The sequence below is a fragment of the Podarcis bocagei genome (genome assembly GCF_964188305.1).
Source record: "Podarcis bocagei genome assembly, chromosome: 3".
Taxonomy (NCBI): Eukaryota; Metazoa; Chordata; class Lepidosauria; order Squamata; family Lacertidae; genus Podarcis; species Podarcis bocagei.
The window spans coordinates 59776296-59794391 of NC_138127.1; the positions used below are offsets into that span (position 1 = coordinate 59776296).

General features: G+C 42.4%; 1 protein-coding gene across 1 annotated transcript; it reads left to right on the forward strand.

The window, feature by feature from the left end:
- The first annotated feature begins 4782 nt into the window (after nucleotides 1-4782).
- LOC308583891 (sulfotransferase 6B1-like) lies at nucleotides 4783-13048 on the forward strand. Its single transcript, XM_081188279.1, has 7 exons — nucleotides 4783-5096; nucleotides 5909-6042; nucleotides 6411-6500; nucleotides 7403-7529; nucleotides 9907-10001; nucleotides 11026-11182; nucleotides 12226-13048. The coding sequence occupies exons 1-7, from the start codon at nucleotides 4895-4897 to the stop codon at nucleotides 12354-12356; spliced, it is 936 nt and encodes a 311-aa protein (XP_081044405.1). The 5' UTR covers nucleotides 4783-4894; the 3' UTR covers nucleotides 12357-13048.
- Nucleotides 13049-18096: the final 5048 nt, after the last annotated feature.

An 18096-nucleotide genomic window follows, 5' to 3' on the forward strand; every position in this document is an offset into this window, starting at 1 on the left:
AGATTTCATGAAGGAAGTTGGGTTGTTTCAACTGCCTTCAGATCGATGGAGAAAATGTGCATTCAACTCGTGACACAAAGACCTAGATACCATAATAAACAAGTCAGGCAGGATTCACTCAATGAACCCCGTGAGTTGAAACCCTGCACTAGGGCTTCCACTTGTGCAATGGGGTTTCCCCCTCTCCTGCCTGCCCCACGCTCCCTGTGCCCCCTCAAATTGGTTTGGGGAGTCAGGAGAATCTCCAGAGCAGCATATGGGTAGGGGTGCAGGGGGGATTACCGTATTTTTCACTCTATAAGACGCACCCGACCATAAGACACACCTAGTTTTAGAGGAAGAGAACAAGAAAAAAAATGTTCTCTCCCTCTCTGCTCAGCGCCTCTCCAGCAAAGTGGGAGGAGAAATGGAAGGGGCTCCGTTTCTCCTGCCGCTTCGTTGAAGAGGCACTGAGCAGAGAGAGAAAGTTGTGCAGCACCTCTCCAGCGAAGCAAAGCCAGGAGAGCAAGAGGGATCGGTGCGCACCCATCCCTCTTGCTCTCCTGGCTTCAGCGAAAGCTGTGCAGCCTGCATTCGTTCTATAACACACACACACACACATTTCCCCTTACTTTTTAGGAGGGGAAAAGTGTGTCTTATAGAGTGAAAAATACGGTATGTTACTCTTAACCAGGGCTTTTTTTTCAGCTGAAGCTCACCAGAGCTCAGCTCTGGCACCTCTCAGGTGAACGCCATTGCCATTCCAAGAGAACAAGGGGAAAGTTCATGGTGAGCTCCAGCACATCATTTTCCTAGAAAAATAGCACTGCTCTTAACCATAGAACTGACTAGCAGGGAGGTGACCTTGGACCTAATCTTGAATGGTGGCCAGAATCTGATGTCTGACGTAAGTGTTGTCAAACTGCGTAGGAACACTCACCACAATGTTACCAAATTCAACAGATATGGAAGTAGAAAGTCTGCTAAGACAATCTGCCAAGACAATCTGCCTTTTGTGAGGCAGCTCCATTCCCAGCAAGTCTAGAAACCAGTCTCACTAGTTTTGTTTCAGCAACTTAAAAATGTGAAACAACCCGCACTGTGTCGACAGAAGCCGAACAAAATTGTGGGAAAAATAAACATTGTTTTGAAGAGGAGGCTATTGGTCTTTCCGTCCTGTTGGTGGCAGCACCTGAGCGACAGACAATGGTGCTCATTGTTGTCACTTTGAGATTATTCTCAGTGTGGAGTGACTGCCAATTTCTGTAACTTCATTCCCCATGATGTTCATATTTAGGCTGCAATCCTAGCCACACTTACCTGGCAAGAAACCCCACTGAATTCAATGAGACTTATTTCTAAGTAGACATGGTTCGGATGGCAACCACGGTTAGTGTAAAGTAGGAGAAATCTGCAAAGAGAAATCTGATTCAACAACAGACAGTGTGTGATACAATGACACTGGACGAGGCCTTTTAAAATGGCCAAGGTCTCTCTGCATATAGGAAAAAACAAATAAATTGGTCTTCATTGGAAAAAAACTTTGCAGCAAACACATTCAACGTTGCATTATTACATATGTTCCGCCTGTCAGCTCATCCCTAGCTGTGATCCTATGCACAATTCCCCTCTATTTAATGAAGTGGGAGTGCATTCTGCATAAGCATGCAGAAGATTGTGCCTTTAAACTGCTGTCAAGATGGAGCTAGAATGTGCTCCTTTAAAAACAGGCCAGAAGGTTTATGTTTGCTTTGAGTATTTTATTTTATTTATTTAATTTATAATATATATATATATATATATATATATATATATATATATATATATATGTAGGTTTTGGTGTCTTCGGGTGTCTTCCCGTGTCGGGTGTCTTACACGGGAAGACACCCGAAGACACCAAAACCTACATTCCTGTACCCGTGAAAATCTACGAAAGCATATATATATATATATATATATGCAGGTTTTGGTGTCTTCGGGTGTCTTCCCGTGTAAGAGTTGGGGTGTCTAGGCGACGTTTCGACGAGGTCTCACTCGTCATCTTCAGGCTGGTGCTTTCGGCTTCTTGTTACTAGAACAGAGCAGGATCTCAGTGTTTGAGTTCCTATAAATACTGTTGAGGGGGTGTGGTGTATAGCCTCCAACGTTCTGGGCAGAGAGGAAGTTCCCAGGTTAATGTGCCTTTTCTTCTTTTGTTCATTAATTACTTGAGGGATATCTTGAGTGATTACTTGAGTGATATTCTGAGTACCACTTAGGAGGGTCATTAGGTGTGGATTAGTTGCTAAAGCTTTCGTGTCTTGACCTCTTGAGCTTGTGAATAGTTTTTCTGAGAAGATGGCTGTACTGCACTTAGTTGTATTTACGAAAGCAAATATATATATATATATATATATATATATATATATATATATATATATACACCACAGTATCATAGAAATATATCACAGTGGTTTATAACAACATAAAAACATATGGTGAAATCATAAAAAATTAAAAGCAAGTTAAAAGCAGAAGTGTTAATAACAAACACCATGCCCATCTCTTTTATGTTTTAGCACATGCTATACATATCACCTTTCTGCATGGGTTATGTAACGGTTATGTAACGGTTTCATAAGCATGACACCACCTTCTCACAGTTCTCAGCAAAGGATTAAACACCATGGTGATGTAACAAGGCTCAAATGTTGATGGGATCCTTAAATGCCGCTTTTGTGTGGGAAATGCTTTGCTCTTTTGTTTATTTCTATAGCGTTAATCGTATTAGAACTTTGTCCCTTACCACACTATGGGCAAGCAGGGCCGGCACCCTCATGAGGTGGACTGAAGCAGGTCCCTCAGGCAGCAGAATCCTGCCACTACCTGGGGTCGTGTGGTGGCAGCTTCTAGCAAGATCTCATATAAACAGAGTTTGTTGCAAGAATTGTTTCAAAATATATATATGAAAAATTATTTACAGTTGATTAGTATTTTTATATTATTTCTTGCAATTACTCTTATGATTCCCTCGCCCTTTTATAACAACAGTTTTTCCCCCAGTTCATTGCAGTTCTTTTTGACATGTCTGAGTTGTTTTGCATGTTCATGTAAAAACAGGTTGGAGGGCAAAATTGCTTTGCCGCAAGTGGGGCCTACTGGAGCCCTCCTTTCTGGTCTCCTGATAGCTGCCATAATCAGTTTGATCTCAGCTGCTCTGGTTCATCTGTTCCAGTCTGACATGTTAGACAAGGCTGACCTCTGGCCCCCAAAATGAAGGTAAAGATGCAAGTGATTATGAACAACAGCAAAAGGTGTGGCATTTTGGCTTTACCTTGACTTTTACAATGTCACAATTACAGGTGTACCAAATACCATAGAGATTACTTGCTCCATTACATATAATCACAAATGTTAAGATGAGGGTGATTTCTTCTCCCATATATCTGTCAATTTCTGTCAGTTTCCATAAACATGACTCCATATAGCAGGCTTCTCAAGGGCACTCTATTGTTTAATGGACATTTGAATGGTTGTGTTTCATTGTGTATGCAGGGCAATGATGCGGAGTTTTCTTGCTCTTGTTCCAACCATCTCGTACCACATGTTGGTGTAAAGTCATCCATTAGATCAATCAATTGCTCCTAAAAGTTGTTATTCAGCAAATGTCTTATGTGAAACTTATCATTTCACTTTTGATAAACCACCCCAGGGAGTGGGCACAAAATATTTATGCCAGGTGCCATCTCACTGGGCCAAGTGAACTAAAAATAAAAGGAAGAACTTTCTTGGACAAAGCCTATCATCCTTAAATTGTGCACAGTCTCCAAATTGCTTCATAAGAGGGCTGATTTTGAACCTAAGTTGTGATGTTTTTGAAATACTGGTCCATTAACTATCACATTTCTGTTCCACATAGCTTCTAGAACTTTGGCAAAACCTGACACCATCCTCTCACGGTTCTCAGGAAATAATTTGGTACCACAATGATGTAACAAGGTTCAAATGTTCCTGGGATGTATTAAATGTCTTCTTTTCTGCCAAAATTATTCACTCTTTTGCCTATTTGTTTTCTATAGCTATAATTGTGTTAGAAAACTCTCCCATAATGAATCAGAAACAGCATGCAGAAGAGCATCAGATAATGTGAAGTCTTCAATTCTTGATTCAAAATAGGTTTTCAAACAATTATCTTTAAGAAGAGGACAACATCTTACAGGGCAGCTGTCAAACTCCTTCGGGCTGGGGATACCCTGTGGATCTGACCACAAACTCCATCACATAATTCAAACAGAGGATTAGTCGGTGTTGTTCACACAAAACATAACCCACAGTCAGTAGCAGTCCTGAGACAAGCTCCTGCTAGAAAGAACAAATATTGTTCCCTGAAGGTCAACCTTGACTGCCCAATATATAGGGTAAACGCAAAGTCCTACACATAAGAATGATGCCTCTCTATTTTCCTGGCATAAATACTTCTTTCTCCCCTCAGTGATGCTGTCTTGAATAACAAAACATCTGTATCAAATGTGAATTTACAGGCATAACCCTTCAGAATGCAGTTGTGTTGTTTTCGGGTTATGTATTATGCAAGTGTACCAGGGGGTAATTCCATGGCACCTTATTTTTGAAAGTGTGACATTTTGAAATCAGATAGGTCTTTTGGCTAAAAAACCCCAATGGTATTCAGTTCTTCAATTCCCCCCAACCCCTTTTGAGCCTAATCCAACACAATGGTTTATGAGATTACTTTCAATTACTCTGACTGGAAGTTCTTTGTATAGAGCCACATCCCTATATACAGCTGTGTGACAGAGCAAGGGTTCTTCATCCGATTCTCTCTCCTCACAGATCTTACTAAAAGGAAGGCTTTGGCTTTCAGCCTCTCCACAGTGCTTTCCACTCACAGTGACTTGTGGGCAAGTAAGAGGAGAAAATGACCACACACAGGAAGAAGTTTATTGCCTTAGTAGATAAGGCAATGGCTGATGCTGAAACGATGGCACCCGAAGAGCTAGTGTTTTCTTACAAGGGACTTTTGTTTCCAAGTACTGTTTGCAGCCTTGAGACCTTCAAAGCTCTCGAGTCCTTTGAAGCAAGGAGTGATGACGTGTTCCTAGCAGGATACCCGAAGTCTGGTAAATATCATTTGTTTGCTATAAACAGATGTCATGTTCAGAATAATTCTGAATGGTGGTTTGAGAGGGGTGGGAGGGGGCATAGCTCACACTGTTAAAATGAAATGTCCAAGAACCCATCCCTGATATGTCAGAGAGATCAGGGCCAAAATATGTCACAGCTATCAGGACAAATGATTTGTGATTAGGAATCAATTAATAGTAACCATGAGGGAGGGGGCAACTAGACTGCAGTGCTGGCAAGGGGTGGTTTAGCTTCTTCTTCAACAACATTTTCAGGATTAAAATGTCCCCCTCCCCCCCAAAAACCCACCTTGCTCTTCCCCTACTTACGCTGGTACCTGCAATATATCTATACTTTTCTTCGATCAGGACTAATAGTAGATGAGGAGATTTCATGCATAAAGGGCCACTGAACCTCACTCCTTTAGTGTGACAATACTAATCTGATATTGCCACAGCCATGGCAGGTTTTTTTTTTAAAAAAAGAAAAAAAAATCATAACCATAGGAAATCACAACCACAATATCCACTACTGCATCTGCAGTGCACACCCATCCATGCCACCAGGGGTTTTGTTGTTAAAGTCTTTGCCTGGTGTCAAAATGATAAAAGTTTATTTTGAGAGGTGGTAATAAGACATGTGTGATATGTGTACTGTTTCCATTTTTACAATTATTTTATTAATTCATTCATTATATTTATGTACTTTTCATAAAAAGAAAAAGTTCCCTTGTACATTAGCACTGATAACTGTTTAATCATTGTAGCTGTGAGGTAAAAACGTCATATTCCCTCTCTCCACTTTTCAGGTACAAACTGGGTTGGTCAGATCCTAACAGATTTAGTACTAACATCTACAAATAATGAAGACACAAGTAACCTGAATAATGAAGAACTGGGAGAATTTCCTTATCTTGAAGTTGGAGATCCAGAGAAGTACCAGGTGGATAAAAATGTGTTTACTAGGACTGCAGGAAAGGGACTCTGATTTATTCCAGTGAATTCTCTTTTATTAGTGACAGCTTGTATTGTATGTATAACATGATAAAGATGGCATTGTATCAGGGGATGAACTTTATATATCAATCTAGAAAGATGTTCTTTCATTCCAGAAAGATGCTGAACCATTTGCAACTATACTCTGTACCATTTTCAACCCTTTTCTTCACACAGCTGTTGAGAAAAGCTATTCCAAATGTCCTTAAATTACTTTTCTTGATCATCTTCTCTATTTTCAAATCTCTGTTTAACTTTCTGTTTGAAATGCTAAACTTTATTTACTGTCTCTCTGCCCCATACAATTTACCAAAGAGAATGGCAGGTTTACCCTCTCGAAGAGTCATATTTACCCACCTCACTCCTCAAAATCTTCCTGCATCGGTCTTCAAGAAAAAAGCCAAGGTGAGTGAGTCTTCATGGTGTGGAGAACTTGGACTGATTTAGTAAATCAGTTACAGGTAGGTAGCCATGTTGGTCTGCCATAGTCGAAACAAAATAAAAAAAATCCTTCCAGTAGCACCTTAGAGGCCAACTAAATTTGTTATTGGTATGAGCTTTCGTGTGCATGCACACTTCTTCAGATACTGAAGAAGTGTGCATGCACATGAAAGCTCATACCAATAACAAACTTGGTTGGTCTCTAAGGTGCTACTGGAAGGGATTTTTTTATTTAGTAAATCAGGAAATTCACGGACATATCTGGAACACTGCAGCAGCAAGCAGCGTCTGCATGGAAATTGGCAAAATGTCTGGGGGAAACGTCCAGTTTCTTTGATTTTGCAAATTTTTCTGTCCGCAGATTCACTTTTTGAAATATGACAACCCTAGATTTACTAAGCTCTCTAGTGGCTCATTGTCCATTTTAGAGTTTCAGTGGCATGTTATGCAGTGTTCTTGTGACAGCCAGTTTTGGTCTGCTGTTGTTGCTTTGCAAGGAGCCTCACTTGGCACCAACTTGTTGACCTTTTCAGTGCTAGGTGAAAACCTTTCCATTCACCCAGGACTTCATTTAATAACTTAGGTAACCTGGGCCTTTGTTTTTTAAGTGTTTATTTCTAATTTTGAATGAGGCTTGCTTTTGTTGTATACATGTAGATTTTTATTTATGGCTTTATTTATTTTGTATTTACATTACGTCTCCTCCTTCTCCTTTGTATTATGTACTGTAAGCAACAATATTTCTTGTGAGAGTTATGGGGCAGCACGCATATGTCAACAAATAAGCAAGCAAATAATATTTTTATTACAACAGTTTTGTTAAAATCAGCTTTGTAAACATTATAAATATTGTTTTTTACTTATAGATACTGCTGCTCATTAGAAATCCAAAAGATGTGGCCACCTCGTTTTACCATTTTGCCAATCGGTTATCTCCTCTTCCCTCTTACAATACCTGGGATGACTTCTTTACAGCTTTTATGAATGGACAAAGTATGTTCCCTCATTTCCCAACTGAATGCATTGAGATTTATCGGTAGATAACTATGCAAAGAAAAGCACTGTAGGCCCATCAGAATGACTGCATTAATTTGGATCAGTATCACAGTTTGATCAATTAAGTCCTGGGGTAAGGGAACTTTTTGGCCTAGTGGGACAACTCTGGTCCACAACCTGGACCACAACCTGGTTGCTAAACCTGGCCCACAACACCCTGTGGACCAGGTTGGGCAAGTGAGCGGGACACCTACTCAGCCATCTGATGTTACAATCGGTTGTTGTGGGACTTGGAAATGCAAAGTACCTTTTGGCTAAACCTCACCTTTAGCTGCCCTTAAGTCAACAGGGCATGGCTTGACTAAAATGGCCTCAGAGGTGAAAAAGAAAGACTTGGCAGGCCAAATTTGGCCCACAAAATCCAGAACACCTTTGCGTCGTTGGGTTGGGGTTTATTTATTATGCTTTGAACTTAGATGACCGCCATTCACCGTCAATGCCCCCTCAGGAAATATGAATATGGATGCCTTGATTCATATTGGTGTGTTACCACTTCTTCCTCTTATTGTCTGTGTTCTTGCTTGCTTTGTATATAGTGATTATTATATGTGGTGATTATTATTATTATTATTATTATTATTATTATTATTATTAAATTTGTATATCACCCATCATCTGTAGATTTCAGGGCAGTTCACAACATAAAAATACATGCTAAAAACACAAAATACATGATAAAAACAAGAACAAAAACACAAACCAATAAACATTATAAACCTCCCTCCCCACCACCACTTCCCACAGACACATTTAAAAGGGGTATAAGATGTTAATCAGCCCAAGGAAGGCCTGGTTGAAAAGGAATGTTTTCTATCAATATCAGACTCTCCAAGTGTCTCTATTTTCCAGGAACATTTCTGATTTAGAGAAGCTGTCCCGGTTTCTGATTTTATCTCGGAATGTCCCATTTTCTTTAGGATGTCCCTATTTTCATTGGAGAAATGTTGAAGGGTATGGAATTATCTGACCCACGAGCCATCTGAAGGCAATCCTGTATAGGGAAGCTTTTTAAAAATGTTGAATGTTTAATTATGTTTTTATATATGTTGGAAGCCGCCCAGAGTGGCTGGGGCTAGTCAGTAAGACGTTTGGGGTAGAAATAGTAAAATTATCATTGTGGAATGGGACATCCCCATTTTCATCGGAGAAATGTTGGAGGGTATGTAATACTCTGCTACTGCACCTTTGGGATATTAGTCATGCTCATTATGTCACAGTATTTTTTTAAAGGAAAGAAACAGGGATATGATTCATACTTCGTTTGACCCCATGCCCATTACAGCCACCGGTCATTGTCTTTAATTCCAGAAGTTCAGAAAGTAGAGGCTGGGAATCTTTTTTATCTCAAGGTCAGCCTTACAGGGGTCACAAGCCAGTGTTTGGAGAGACCAGAGGCCAGAGTTAGAAATGTAAATTCTACCTTTGTACAGTAAACTGATCGCTATACAAACATACCCCTTTGTTCTCTATCCAGGCAAGTATAATGTGTGGGCAGAGCTGGTGTACATATTCCAGTCAGACAATGACATTCAAGGAGGGTGTGAAGCAGGACCAAGCGGGGTGTATAGCTTGAGGAGAAAGGCGTGTGGCTGTGGAAAAGTGTGGTGTTTGAAAGGTACTGAGGGCCAGATATACAGGTTGATCTAAATGATGCTCCTCCTTCTACACCAGGGTAAGAGGCCATCTCTCTCTCACGGCCCTTGCTTAGGAAATGCCAGGCCTCCAGATTCTTCACATATATTAAGGAGCATCTAGGGGGAAAACCTTGTTTGCCCATGGTTTCAAATTGCATGCTTTCTCTGGGCAGAGGTAAATAGAAGAAAAAAGGTGTATGGACAGGGCTGACTCCGCCCCCCCATGAGACAGGGTGAAATAGAAGCCAAAGAGGTGGCAGCACCAGGTACCCCACTCACCCCAGTGCCTCTGGAGAAGTGGCATTGATTTCAAGTGAGATTTTGTAACCAGTGTCTTCTCTGCCACTGTTGGGGGCATTGCCTTTTTGGCTTCCCAGGGTGGCGCAGGGGCAGGATAGCAAGGCAACACATTCCCTTTTTACCTCAGATGGCAAAAAGGGGTGCACTTTCCTCTGTGTATGGAGCTATGTCTGCAGACAAATGCCGGCTCCCACGGCCTATAGAGTGAGATGAGCGTGCAACCCCTGAGTCATCCGCGACTGGACCTAACGTTCAGGGGTACCTTTACCTTTAATGATATAACATCTACACCTGACTAGCAAAGCCTCATTATATTCAGAATGCACAGGAATGTTTTGATCCTCAGCTAACCAGCCTTGTATTTCTATCTTTCCTTGCAGTGGTCTGGGGCTCTTATTTTGACTTTGTTTTTGAATGGAATAAGCACGCTGATGACGCAAATGTCATGCCAATCACGTATGAGGAGCTGAAGGAGGTAAGTGCTTTGCTGTGTGGAGGATGCCCTGCACTTTTGGCAATGGGCATTGCTGAATCCTGGCCATGCGGCTATAAATAGTCAAGACAACGATGCCTAATGGTCACCTCAATTGGAATACAGTGGTACTTCTGATTACGAACTTAATCCATTCTGGAGGTCCGTTCTTAACCTGAAACCATTCTTAACATGAGGTGCGCTTTCATTAATGGGGCCTCCCACTGCTGTTGTGCCACCGCCGCGGCACTTCCGCTTGCATCCCGGGGCAAAGTTCGCTACCAGAAGCACCTACTTCCGGGTTAGCGAGGCTTGTTACCCGAAGCCTTCATAAGGAGGGTAGTATGTTTCCCAAGGTTCCACTGTACAAGAACCAGTCGAAACACTTGTATTACATCAAAATGTATGCGTCTTTCTTTGTAGAGATGTATCTAGCATAAAGTAATTATAATCTTTGAGTGATATGTGATCGAATGACCAGTAAAGGCCTTAGAATCACAGCAAGCTGCCTTATATTGTGTCGGATGATTGTTCAGTGGCAGACTTTGGGCTCTCAAATTCCAGCGGCACCCTGCGTGATACTAAAATTTGGTGCCCCCGCTTCTCACACTTCATTCTGCAGCACTTTTTTAATCCAATCATTCTACCCCATTGTTGTGGTGCCCCTTGCAGCATGGCACCCAGTGTGACCACACCAGTCACCCCACCCTAAAAATGCTGACTGACAGTGCCTGTCCAGGGTTTCAGCCAAGGAGCATTTCTCAGCCCTATCTGGTAATTCCCAGGATTGAACTTGGGACAGATTCTCTGCTGTTGAGCTATTGGCCCTTCTTTCCTTCTATCCCTCCTTCCACAAAGTGCCTTGGTAGTTCCTACATCCTATGGTTCCTGGCAAAGTCTTCCAAGAAACCGCAGAACTGTACCCTCCATGCTTATACATTGTAGACCCCACAATGATTGCATTTTTGACAATTCCTCCAGAAACAATTAATACTTAACGTTGCATATTTTACTTTCCTTACTTCAGAATAGACCTTTGGGAGTGAAACGGATAAGTGAATTCTTTGACTTGCAACTAACTGATGACAAGATTCAAGGGGTTGTGGACAGAAGCAGTTTCAAAGCTATGAAGGAAAACGCTGGAAAAACCCATGGCACATTTGGTGAAATTCTTTTCCGCAAAGGTAAACTTGAAAGACAATGTTAATGTTCTGTTAGAGTTTAAAAATAGCTGCAACCAAATAATTGCATGTCCAGGGGCTCTGGGTGCCTGGATTGTTGATATGGCTGCATTTCAGTCTAAGACAGAGCAGGAGGGAAATAGATGGGTCAGGGAGAGGAGGCCTTTCTCCCTGTCAACATTGGAACTGCTGTGGCAGTCTGATAAGAAAAAGGGTGGGAAAGAGGGAGAAGTTCTCCGACTCAGCTTAAAATCTAAGCTGGAGAAGAATTTTGAGGACTATAACATTCCCCTTATGTTGAAGGCAAGTTGGTGATGAAAGGTTGGTTGATGAGTTTCATATGTGAAACTAAGGAAGTGTGGACTCTGGAAACATCACTAAGAGCACATCTCCTGTTCCAAGGAACAGAATGGCTTGGTGGCCTCATTGTGACATTAGAAGTGGTAGTCATTTATTGAGGCTCCATCTGCAACACATATTTAAGCCATTATTATACCACTTTACACCGCCATGGCTTCCCCAAAAAATTATGGGAGCTGTGGTTTGTAAAGGGCACTGGAAATTGTTAGGAGAGCCTGTTCACCTCACAGTGCTATAGGGCTCAGAGTGGTTTAATGTTCAACCTCTCTTTTCAGGAAACTCTGGGATTTGAAACTCTGTGAGGGGAGTAGGGGTCTCCCAACAACTCTCATGAGCCTTAACAAACTACAGTTCAAGAATTATTTGAGGGGAGCCATGCCTGTTTAACATTGCATTCAATGTATAGTGCAGATGAGGGCTCAGATTAGATCATCAGTCTAGCCCCATCTGGGCTTTCTCAGAAGATATTTTCTCTTTAGTTCAGAGTATTGCCCAGTCTTCTCTTCCCTTTCTTTGAGGAAGACACACCAGTGAGCAGATTTGGTTTTTGAAAGCAATAGCACACCAGTGGATAGGGGGAAAATGTTATTAGAGCACCCTGATTCTGGAATTGCGGGAGAAGTTGTCAATTGATCAAAACGTATTGCTTGAGGATATCATTATTAATGATATTCTACTCTGTTCAGGAGGCGTTAGTGACTGGAAGAATCATTTCAGTGAAGAGCACAACCAAAAAATGGATGCAACTTTTGAAGAGCGCTTGGGTGGAACAGAATTGGGAAGAAAGTTAAAATATGGGGTGTACTGCAAGGCTTGAAGTCTTGACCCAGAGCCAATCCTAGAGCTAAGCTTGTTTAAACTGAGCATAATGAGGGGAGTGCCAAAGCTCAAAATGTTATGTCTGTATCTAGTAGAGATGTGCAACTCCCATCTATTTGTATAGAGGCATTTACAAGTTGCATTCAGCAGTGTCCACTCTTTGCACCTGTGTACACAATAGTTCAGCTATACAAATCAAGAAGTGTGCACTCTTTCACACAAACATTTGTATATGTGAGGCTGTACCTTTTTCAGTGTAATGTGTGAACTGTCTTTTGTTACTTTGTGAACATATTGTTATAGATTTAGGATAAACCCTGGAAGTTAATAAATGCTGGATTTTGGTTATTTGTGAAATGAAAGGAGAATGCAAGCTGCAAAGGAATTCCTGAGCTGGCTTAAGCAAACAAACCTGCTAACATGATAAAAAGGTGTTGATGGACCATTGGGGAGAGGAATCCTTTAGCCTGGGGAGTGAGCTGTTACCAAGGTGATGGGGTGTGTTTGAGGGGACAGGAGAGAGAGTTTTTGAGCAAGGGTTGTTGGGAGAAAGAATGAGGAAGAAAGGGCTGAGATCCGTCTTTGGAGTGCGCTGGCTGCAGGCAGCTTATGCTGCTGCCTCTTGGAATGACTATGCTGTAAGATCTGGACTTTCTCCATGCAGACTGAAGAGGTAAATAGGTGAATAAACCATATTTCTTAAAGCATGACAGTCTCCACCGTGTCTTCTATTCTCCAAAGGGCAACAGACCCCATGTGTGCGCCTGGGACCCCATGGACTCTTGCCACTGCTTTTGTAACACTGCTATACAGTGGTGCCCCGCAAGACGAATGCCTCGCAAGACGAAAAACTCGCTAGACGAAAGGGTTTTTTGTTTTTTGAGCTGCTTCGCAAGACGATTTTCCCTATGGGCTTGCTTCGCAAGACGGAAATGTCTTGCAAGTTTGTTTCCTTTTTCTTAACACCGTTAATACAGTTGCGACTTGACTTCGAGGAGCAACTCATAGAACGTGGTGTGGTAGCCTTTTTTGAGGTTTTTAAAGACTTTGGTGATTTTTGAAGCTTTTCCAAAACTTTCCCGACACCGTGCTTCGCAAGACGAAAAAAATCGCAAGACGACAAAACTCGCGGAACGAATTAATTTCGTCTTGCGAGGCACCACTGTACAAGTCAAGAAGTGTGCACTCTTTCACACAAACACTTGTACATGTGAGGTGTACCCTTTTAAGTGTAATGTGTAAACTATATTTTGTTACTTTGTGATCATATGTTGTTTTGTTTCATTCCTGCTTTGTAAGGTCATTTCATGAATGAATGAAGATTTGCTTGTGTTTTCCAGTGATTTGAATGGCAAAGTCCAGGGCCGTAGCTAGGGGGTGGTGAGGAAGGCCCCCAGTGGGGGTGCAGGCGAGGCCTCCCCCCAGAATCGGCTTTAAAATATGGCCATAAATATGTCTATAAATAAAAATATTGATTATTGCCTCATAAAAACGGGTTTTAAATAGAGGGGGGTTGGAGGAGACACAGAAAGAAGAACTAATTTGTCCGTGGTTAGGGGCTGGGGGGCTCAATCTTGAAGGTTCTGCCAGGGGTGCAAGATCATCTAGCTATGGCTCTGGCAAAGTCCCAGGGAGCCTATAGTGTTTACAGTTCTGAACATAACTGTATGAAATCTGCAGGGATTGAAGGCAGGGCATCAAAATTTCAGTCAAATAGGACCAAGGGTTTTGTTTTGTTTTCGTGCCAAGCACTTTACAGATGAAACATTTTAAAATGTTTCTGCTGCTAGACCTTCTGCTGGTGAAACTCACAAGGAATGTTGAGGTGCCCTTGAGGAAAATCTCTCCAGGCATGCGTCTGGCATCTTCATTAGACAGCTTTCAGAGAATGCTGCAGATGCAACTCTTTACCCTGGCTTTTGACCCTTGAGGTGTATGTTTTTAGGATCCACATTACCTATTAAAAAATTCAGTCTCCCAAAAACATATAGCCAAAGCACAAAGCTGTCTGTTGGGGGGAAGTGTGCATAAACATGAAGAGATTGGTTAAAATATCAAATGGAAATGCATTATATTAGGGGAAATTGCTTGCAAATATGTGTGCATACAAAAATGTGTATGTTTGGATAGATGCACACAAAACTGCTGATTAATTTTTAAGAGGAATTTTAAAAAGTAATAATTATGTACTGAAATGACTTGATTTGAAGACTGGAAACTGAAAGAAATGGAAACTGACAGATTCAAGCATCCCTACCTGGGTCTTACTTTTTTCCACACCTCCATGGTATCCCTGTGCTGTATGGTATACTTGGAGTCCTGGTCAATTGCAGCAAGTTGGAGACTTGATGGATGACAGAACTGGGGGCAGGAACAGGCAAGAGAAACTATGGTGCTCTTATCTCTTAGAACATAGGGGTATTTAAAGGCCTATGAGTGTGCTTTCATTTTGATATATAGAATCCGTTGTCAAGGTTTTATTATAGGCATTGGCCCATAATGTGTACTTTCCTCTTCTGAAGAGCTATTTAATCATTTATTATATGCTCACAGATCCATTAATCTTCCAAACCGTTTAACAGTGATGCAACAGGTGCAAAGATCAAACATGTTTGATTTGGTCATTCTAGAACTGGCAAACAAATTAAATGACCCAGTATCTCAAATAAAAGCTCACTGAGGGGCAAACTAGATGTCAATACTGTGCAGTAAGTACAGATTTGTTTGATGTGGTGTTTTTTTTAATTACACAAATTGTCACTGCAAGTCCCTATTTATCTACTTGCACTTTGATGTGCTTTTGAACTGCTAGGTTGGCAGGAGCTGGGGCCGAGCAACGGGAGCTCACCCCGTCGTGGGGATTCGAACCGCCTGCCTTCTGATTGGCAAGTCCTAGGCTCTGTGGTTTAACCCACAGCGCCACCCGCATCCCTTCCTTTCACTGTTCACTGACCCAAATTGGGAGAGCCACACCCGCAATTTGCAAAGGAAACAAAATCCCATTAAAATGGATCAAAGTTGTTTTAACAAATGCAAGTTGCCACATATGAGGGCGGGAGTGCAGGGAGAGGGTTTAAGGCAGCTCAGACCCACAACATAGTATATGTCAGGCTTCCTCGGCCCTCCAGATGTTTTTGTCCTACAACTCCCATGATCCCTAGCTAGCAGGACCAGTGGTCAGGGATGCTGGGAATTGTAGTCTCAAAACATCTGGAGGGCCGAGGTTGAGAAAGCCTGGTGTATGTTTAATGAATTCAAGCAGTCCACACTTGGCTTCTGAATGGGATTGCCTCTCCTCTCCAGTGCTGGCAATTTGTGTAAAAACCTCCAAAGTAAACTGCATTTACAGGCACAACTATATACCCATGACGGTGTACAATGCAGCGGAATTACCATAGAACTTTTGTTGATTTTGGATATTAGGTTGTACCTCGACCCATGATCAAGCATGCCTACTGAAAACATATTTGCTGTCAAGGAGCTGTCAAGCAAGCCAGGTCAACCACAGGACAGGCACATACATGGGAGACGCGGAATGCAATTAACTTTTTATCCATAGAAAATAACAACACAGTAGAGTCCTCTGGTTCATCTTAATCCAGCTGAGATGTTGCTGAAACTGACCACTAGCTCCACCCTTCCCCCTCTAGCCTTTCACTCTGGATCCCTCACAAGCAGACGAAGGCTGCGTCAAGGGGGTGAGCGAGGAGTCTGCCTGGTCTGTTGCTCAGCAACTTGCAGGAGAACCAGCGGACTGGGACTGTCCTGATGCTGTGTAGCCTCTGATTCTTCTCTGTCTGAGTCTGCACTCACACTGTGACTCTCAGCCTCTAAGCCTGTCCTGGAAGGCTCTCCTTCTGACCCCCCTTGATCGCTCAAACTCCCTGCTTCTAGCACCTCCCAGCTAGTCCCGTCTGCAGACTGATCTTTAGTGTTCCACCACCAGGATCCGGGATCTAAGTCGTTGTCTTTTGTGTCCTCCCTGGGGGGCTCTTGGGTGGGCGGCTCCCACCACTCTTCCTCATCTAGCCATTCCTTGACATTTGTTCACCTGAACTTTAAGGAGATAAACCTGTTTTGAATCCAGCTGTGCTTGTGGTGTGTTGTAAATCGTGCTATTTTTATTACATCGTGTCTTGGGCTCCTTTAGAGGGAAGAACAATGTATAAATACAATAAGTAAAATAATAAATGACAAAATGAAGTCAAGGAAACCAAGGTGCACGTATTCACTCATTTGGATCCAACTCCTCAAATTACAATTTAACCAGGGCTTTTTTTTCAGCTGAAACTCACTGGAACTCAGTTCTGGCACCTCTCATGTGGGAGTCATTGCCATTATAAGAGAACAAGGGAGGCGCTCATGGTGAGATCCGGCACCTTTTCCCCTAGTAAAATAGCACTGGATATAACAAAAAATGCTGGTATGTTTAATAGAAATGTGATTTATGGGTCCAGTGTCTTTATTTCTAGAGGCTCCCTTGTCTGAGTGGAGGGAATTCCAGAGCACTGAGCTCTGCCATTGGAGACTAAAGGCCAAGCTGCACATGTTCTTAATGGTGTCACTTGCAGTGCATGATTTCTCTCTCCCCAATAGCCAGCTGTTGGGCTACAGGGGTGGGGTGGAGGGCGGCCTCCACCATTCCTCTGCAGTCCAGTCCCTGACACCAGCATAGGGGTCCTCATTTGGATTGGGGCCCTAGCTTAGGGATGGTGGTAGGGATACCGTCAAAGACCAGCTCGCATAACACAATAAAAACAGCATTCATAAAGATAAAATATACAATCAGAGCAGATTGCAGCAATAGCTCATGAGTTAAAATTGAGATATATACATACACCCGTACAACTGAGATTTGGGCTACCATAAAAATTGACCCTGAGGCACCCCAAAGGGCGACTTCAGCATTTCCCTATTTATTCTAGAGGATGATCTGTGCCTACAAATCTGGGTGCAGAATCTGGCTACCAGCCAGGCCGTCCTGTGATCTTTGCCTAAGAGGAGAGAATTAAGTTTAGACTTGTCTGAAAGTTCGGCAAGCCTCTTCAGCAAAGGATCAATGGTGTCTCTACGAATCTCAACATAAAAAGGACATCTAAAAATATATGTTCGGGGCTTCCTATTTCCCCTAATGGGAAGGTGCAAAGTCTCTGTGCGTACAGGACTCTTCCATAGGAGCCTTCCAGAATCGGTGAGTGCAAGGCCGAGCTTCTAGCAAGAGTGAAAGCCCTTTTTGCATTTCTGGATGCGAGGAAATAGAGATATGTTGCTGGAGCAGCCACGTATCTCCCGTTTTCTATGATTTCATAATCGGGGACCCTTGTACAGTCCTGTTGTCTCTCTATGTCCATGATACTTTGCCTAACCATGGATCTAGCTTTGTCCAGGCCCATAGTTATGAGGGTTTGGGGAGCAAGGCCCAGTTTCTGAAGAGTGTTTAAGACTGCTGTCTGCCAGCCAGACTGAAACTGGTCGCTCAGAATCAATGGGGCTATTCCTCGGGGGAGCAGTTTCAGAGTTAGCCAGAGTTTCCCCCCTTTGCCCTTGCTACGGTCCTGATCTGGATCAGCTCCTTTGCACCTGCAATTTGCATGAGAAAAAGCATTCCCATTCACTTCAGTGGCAACTTTCAACCATCCATAGACATTGCAGGTGCAGGGGGGTCAGATCAGGACCATGGGTTTTGAGTGGGGGCAAAGAGAAAAAAGTTCCCATCTCTCATGCTGTCTGACTCAAAA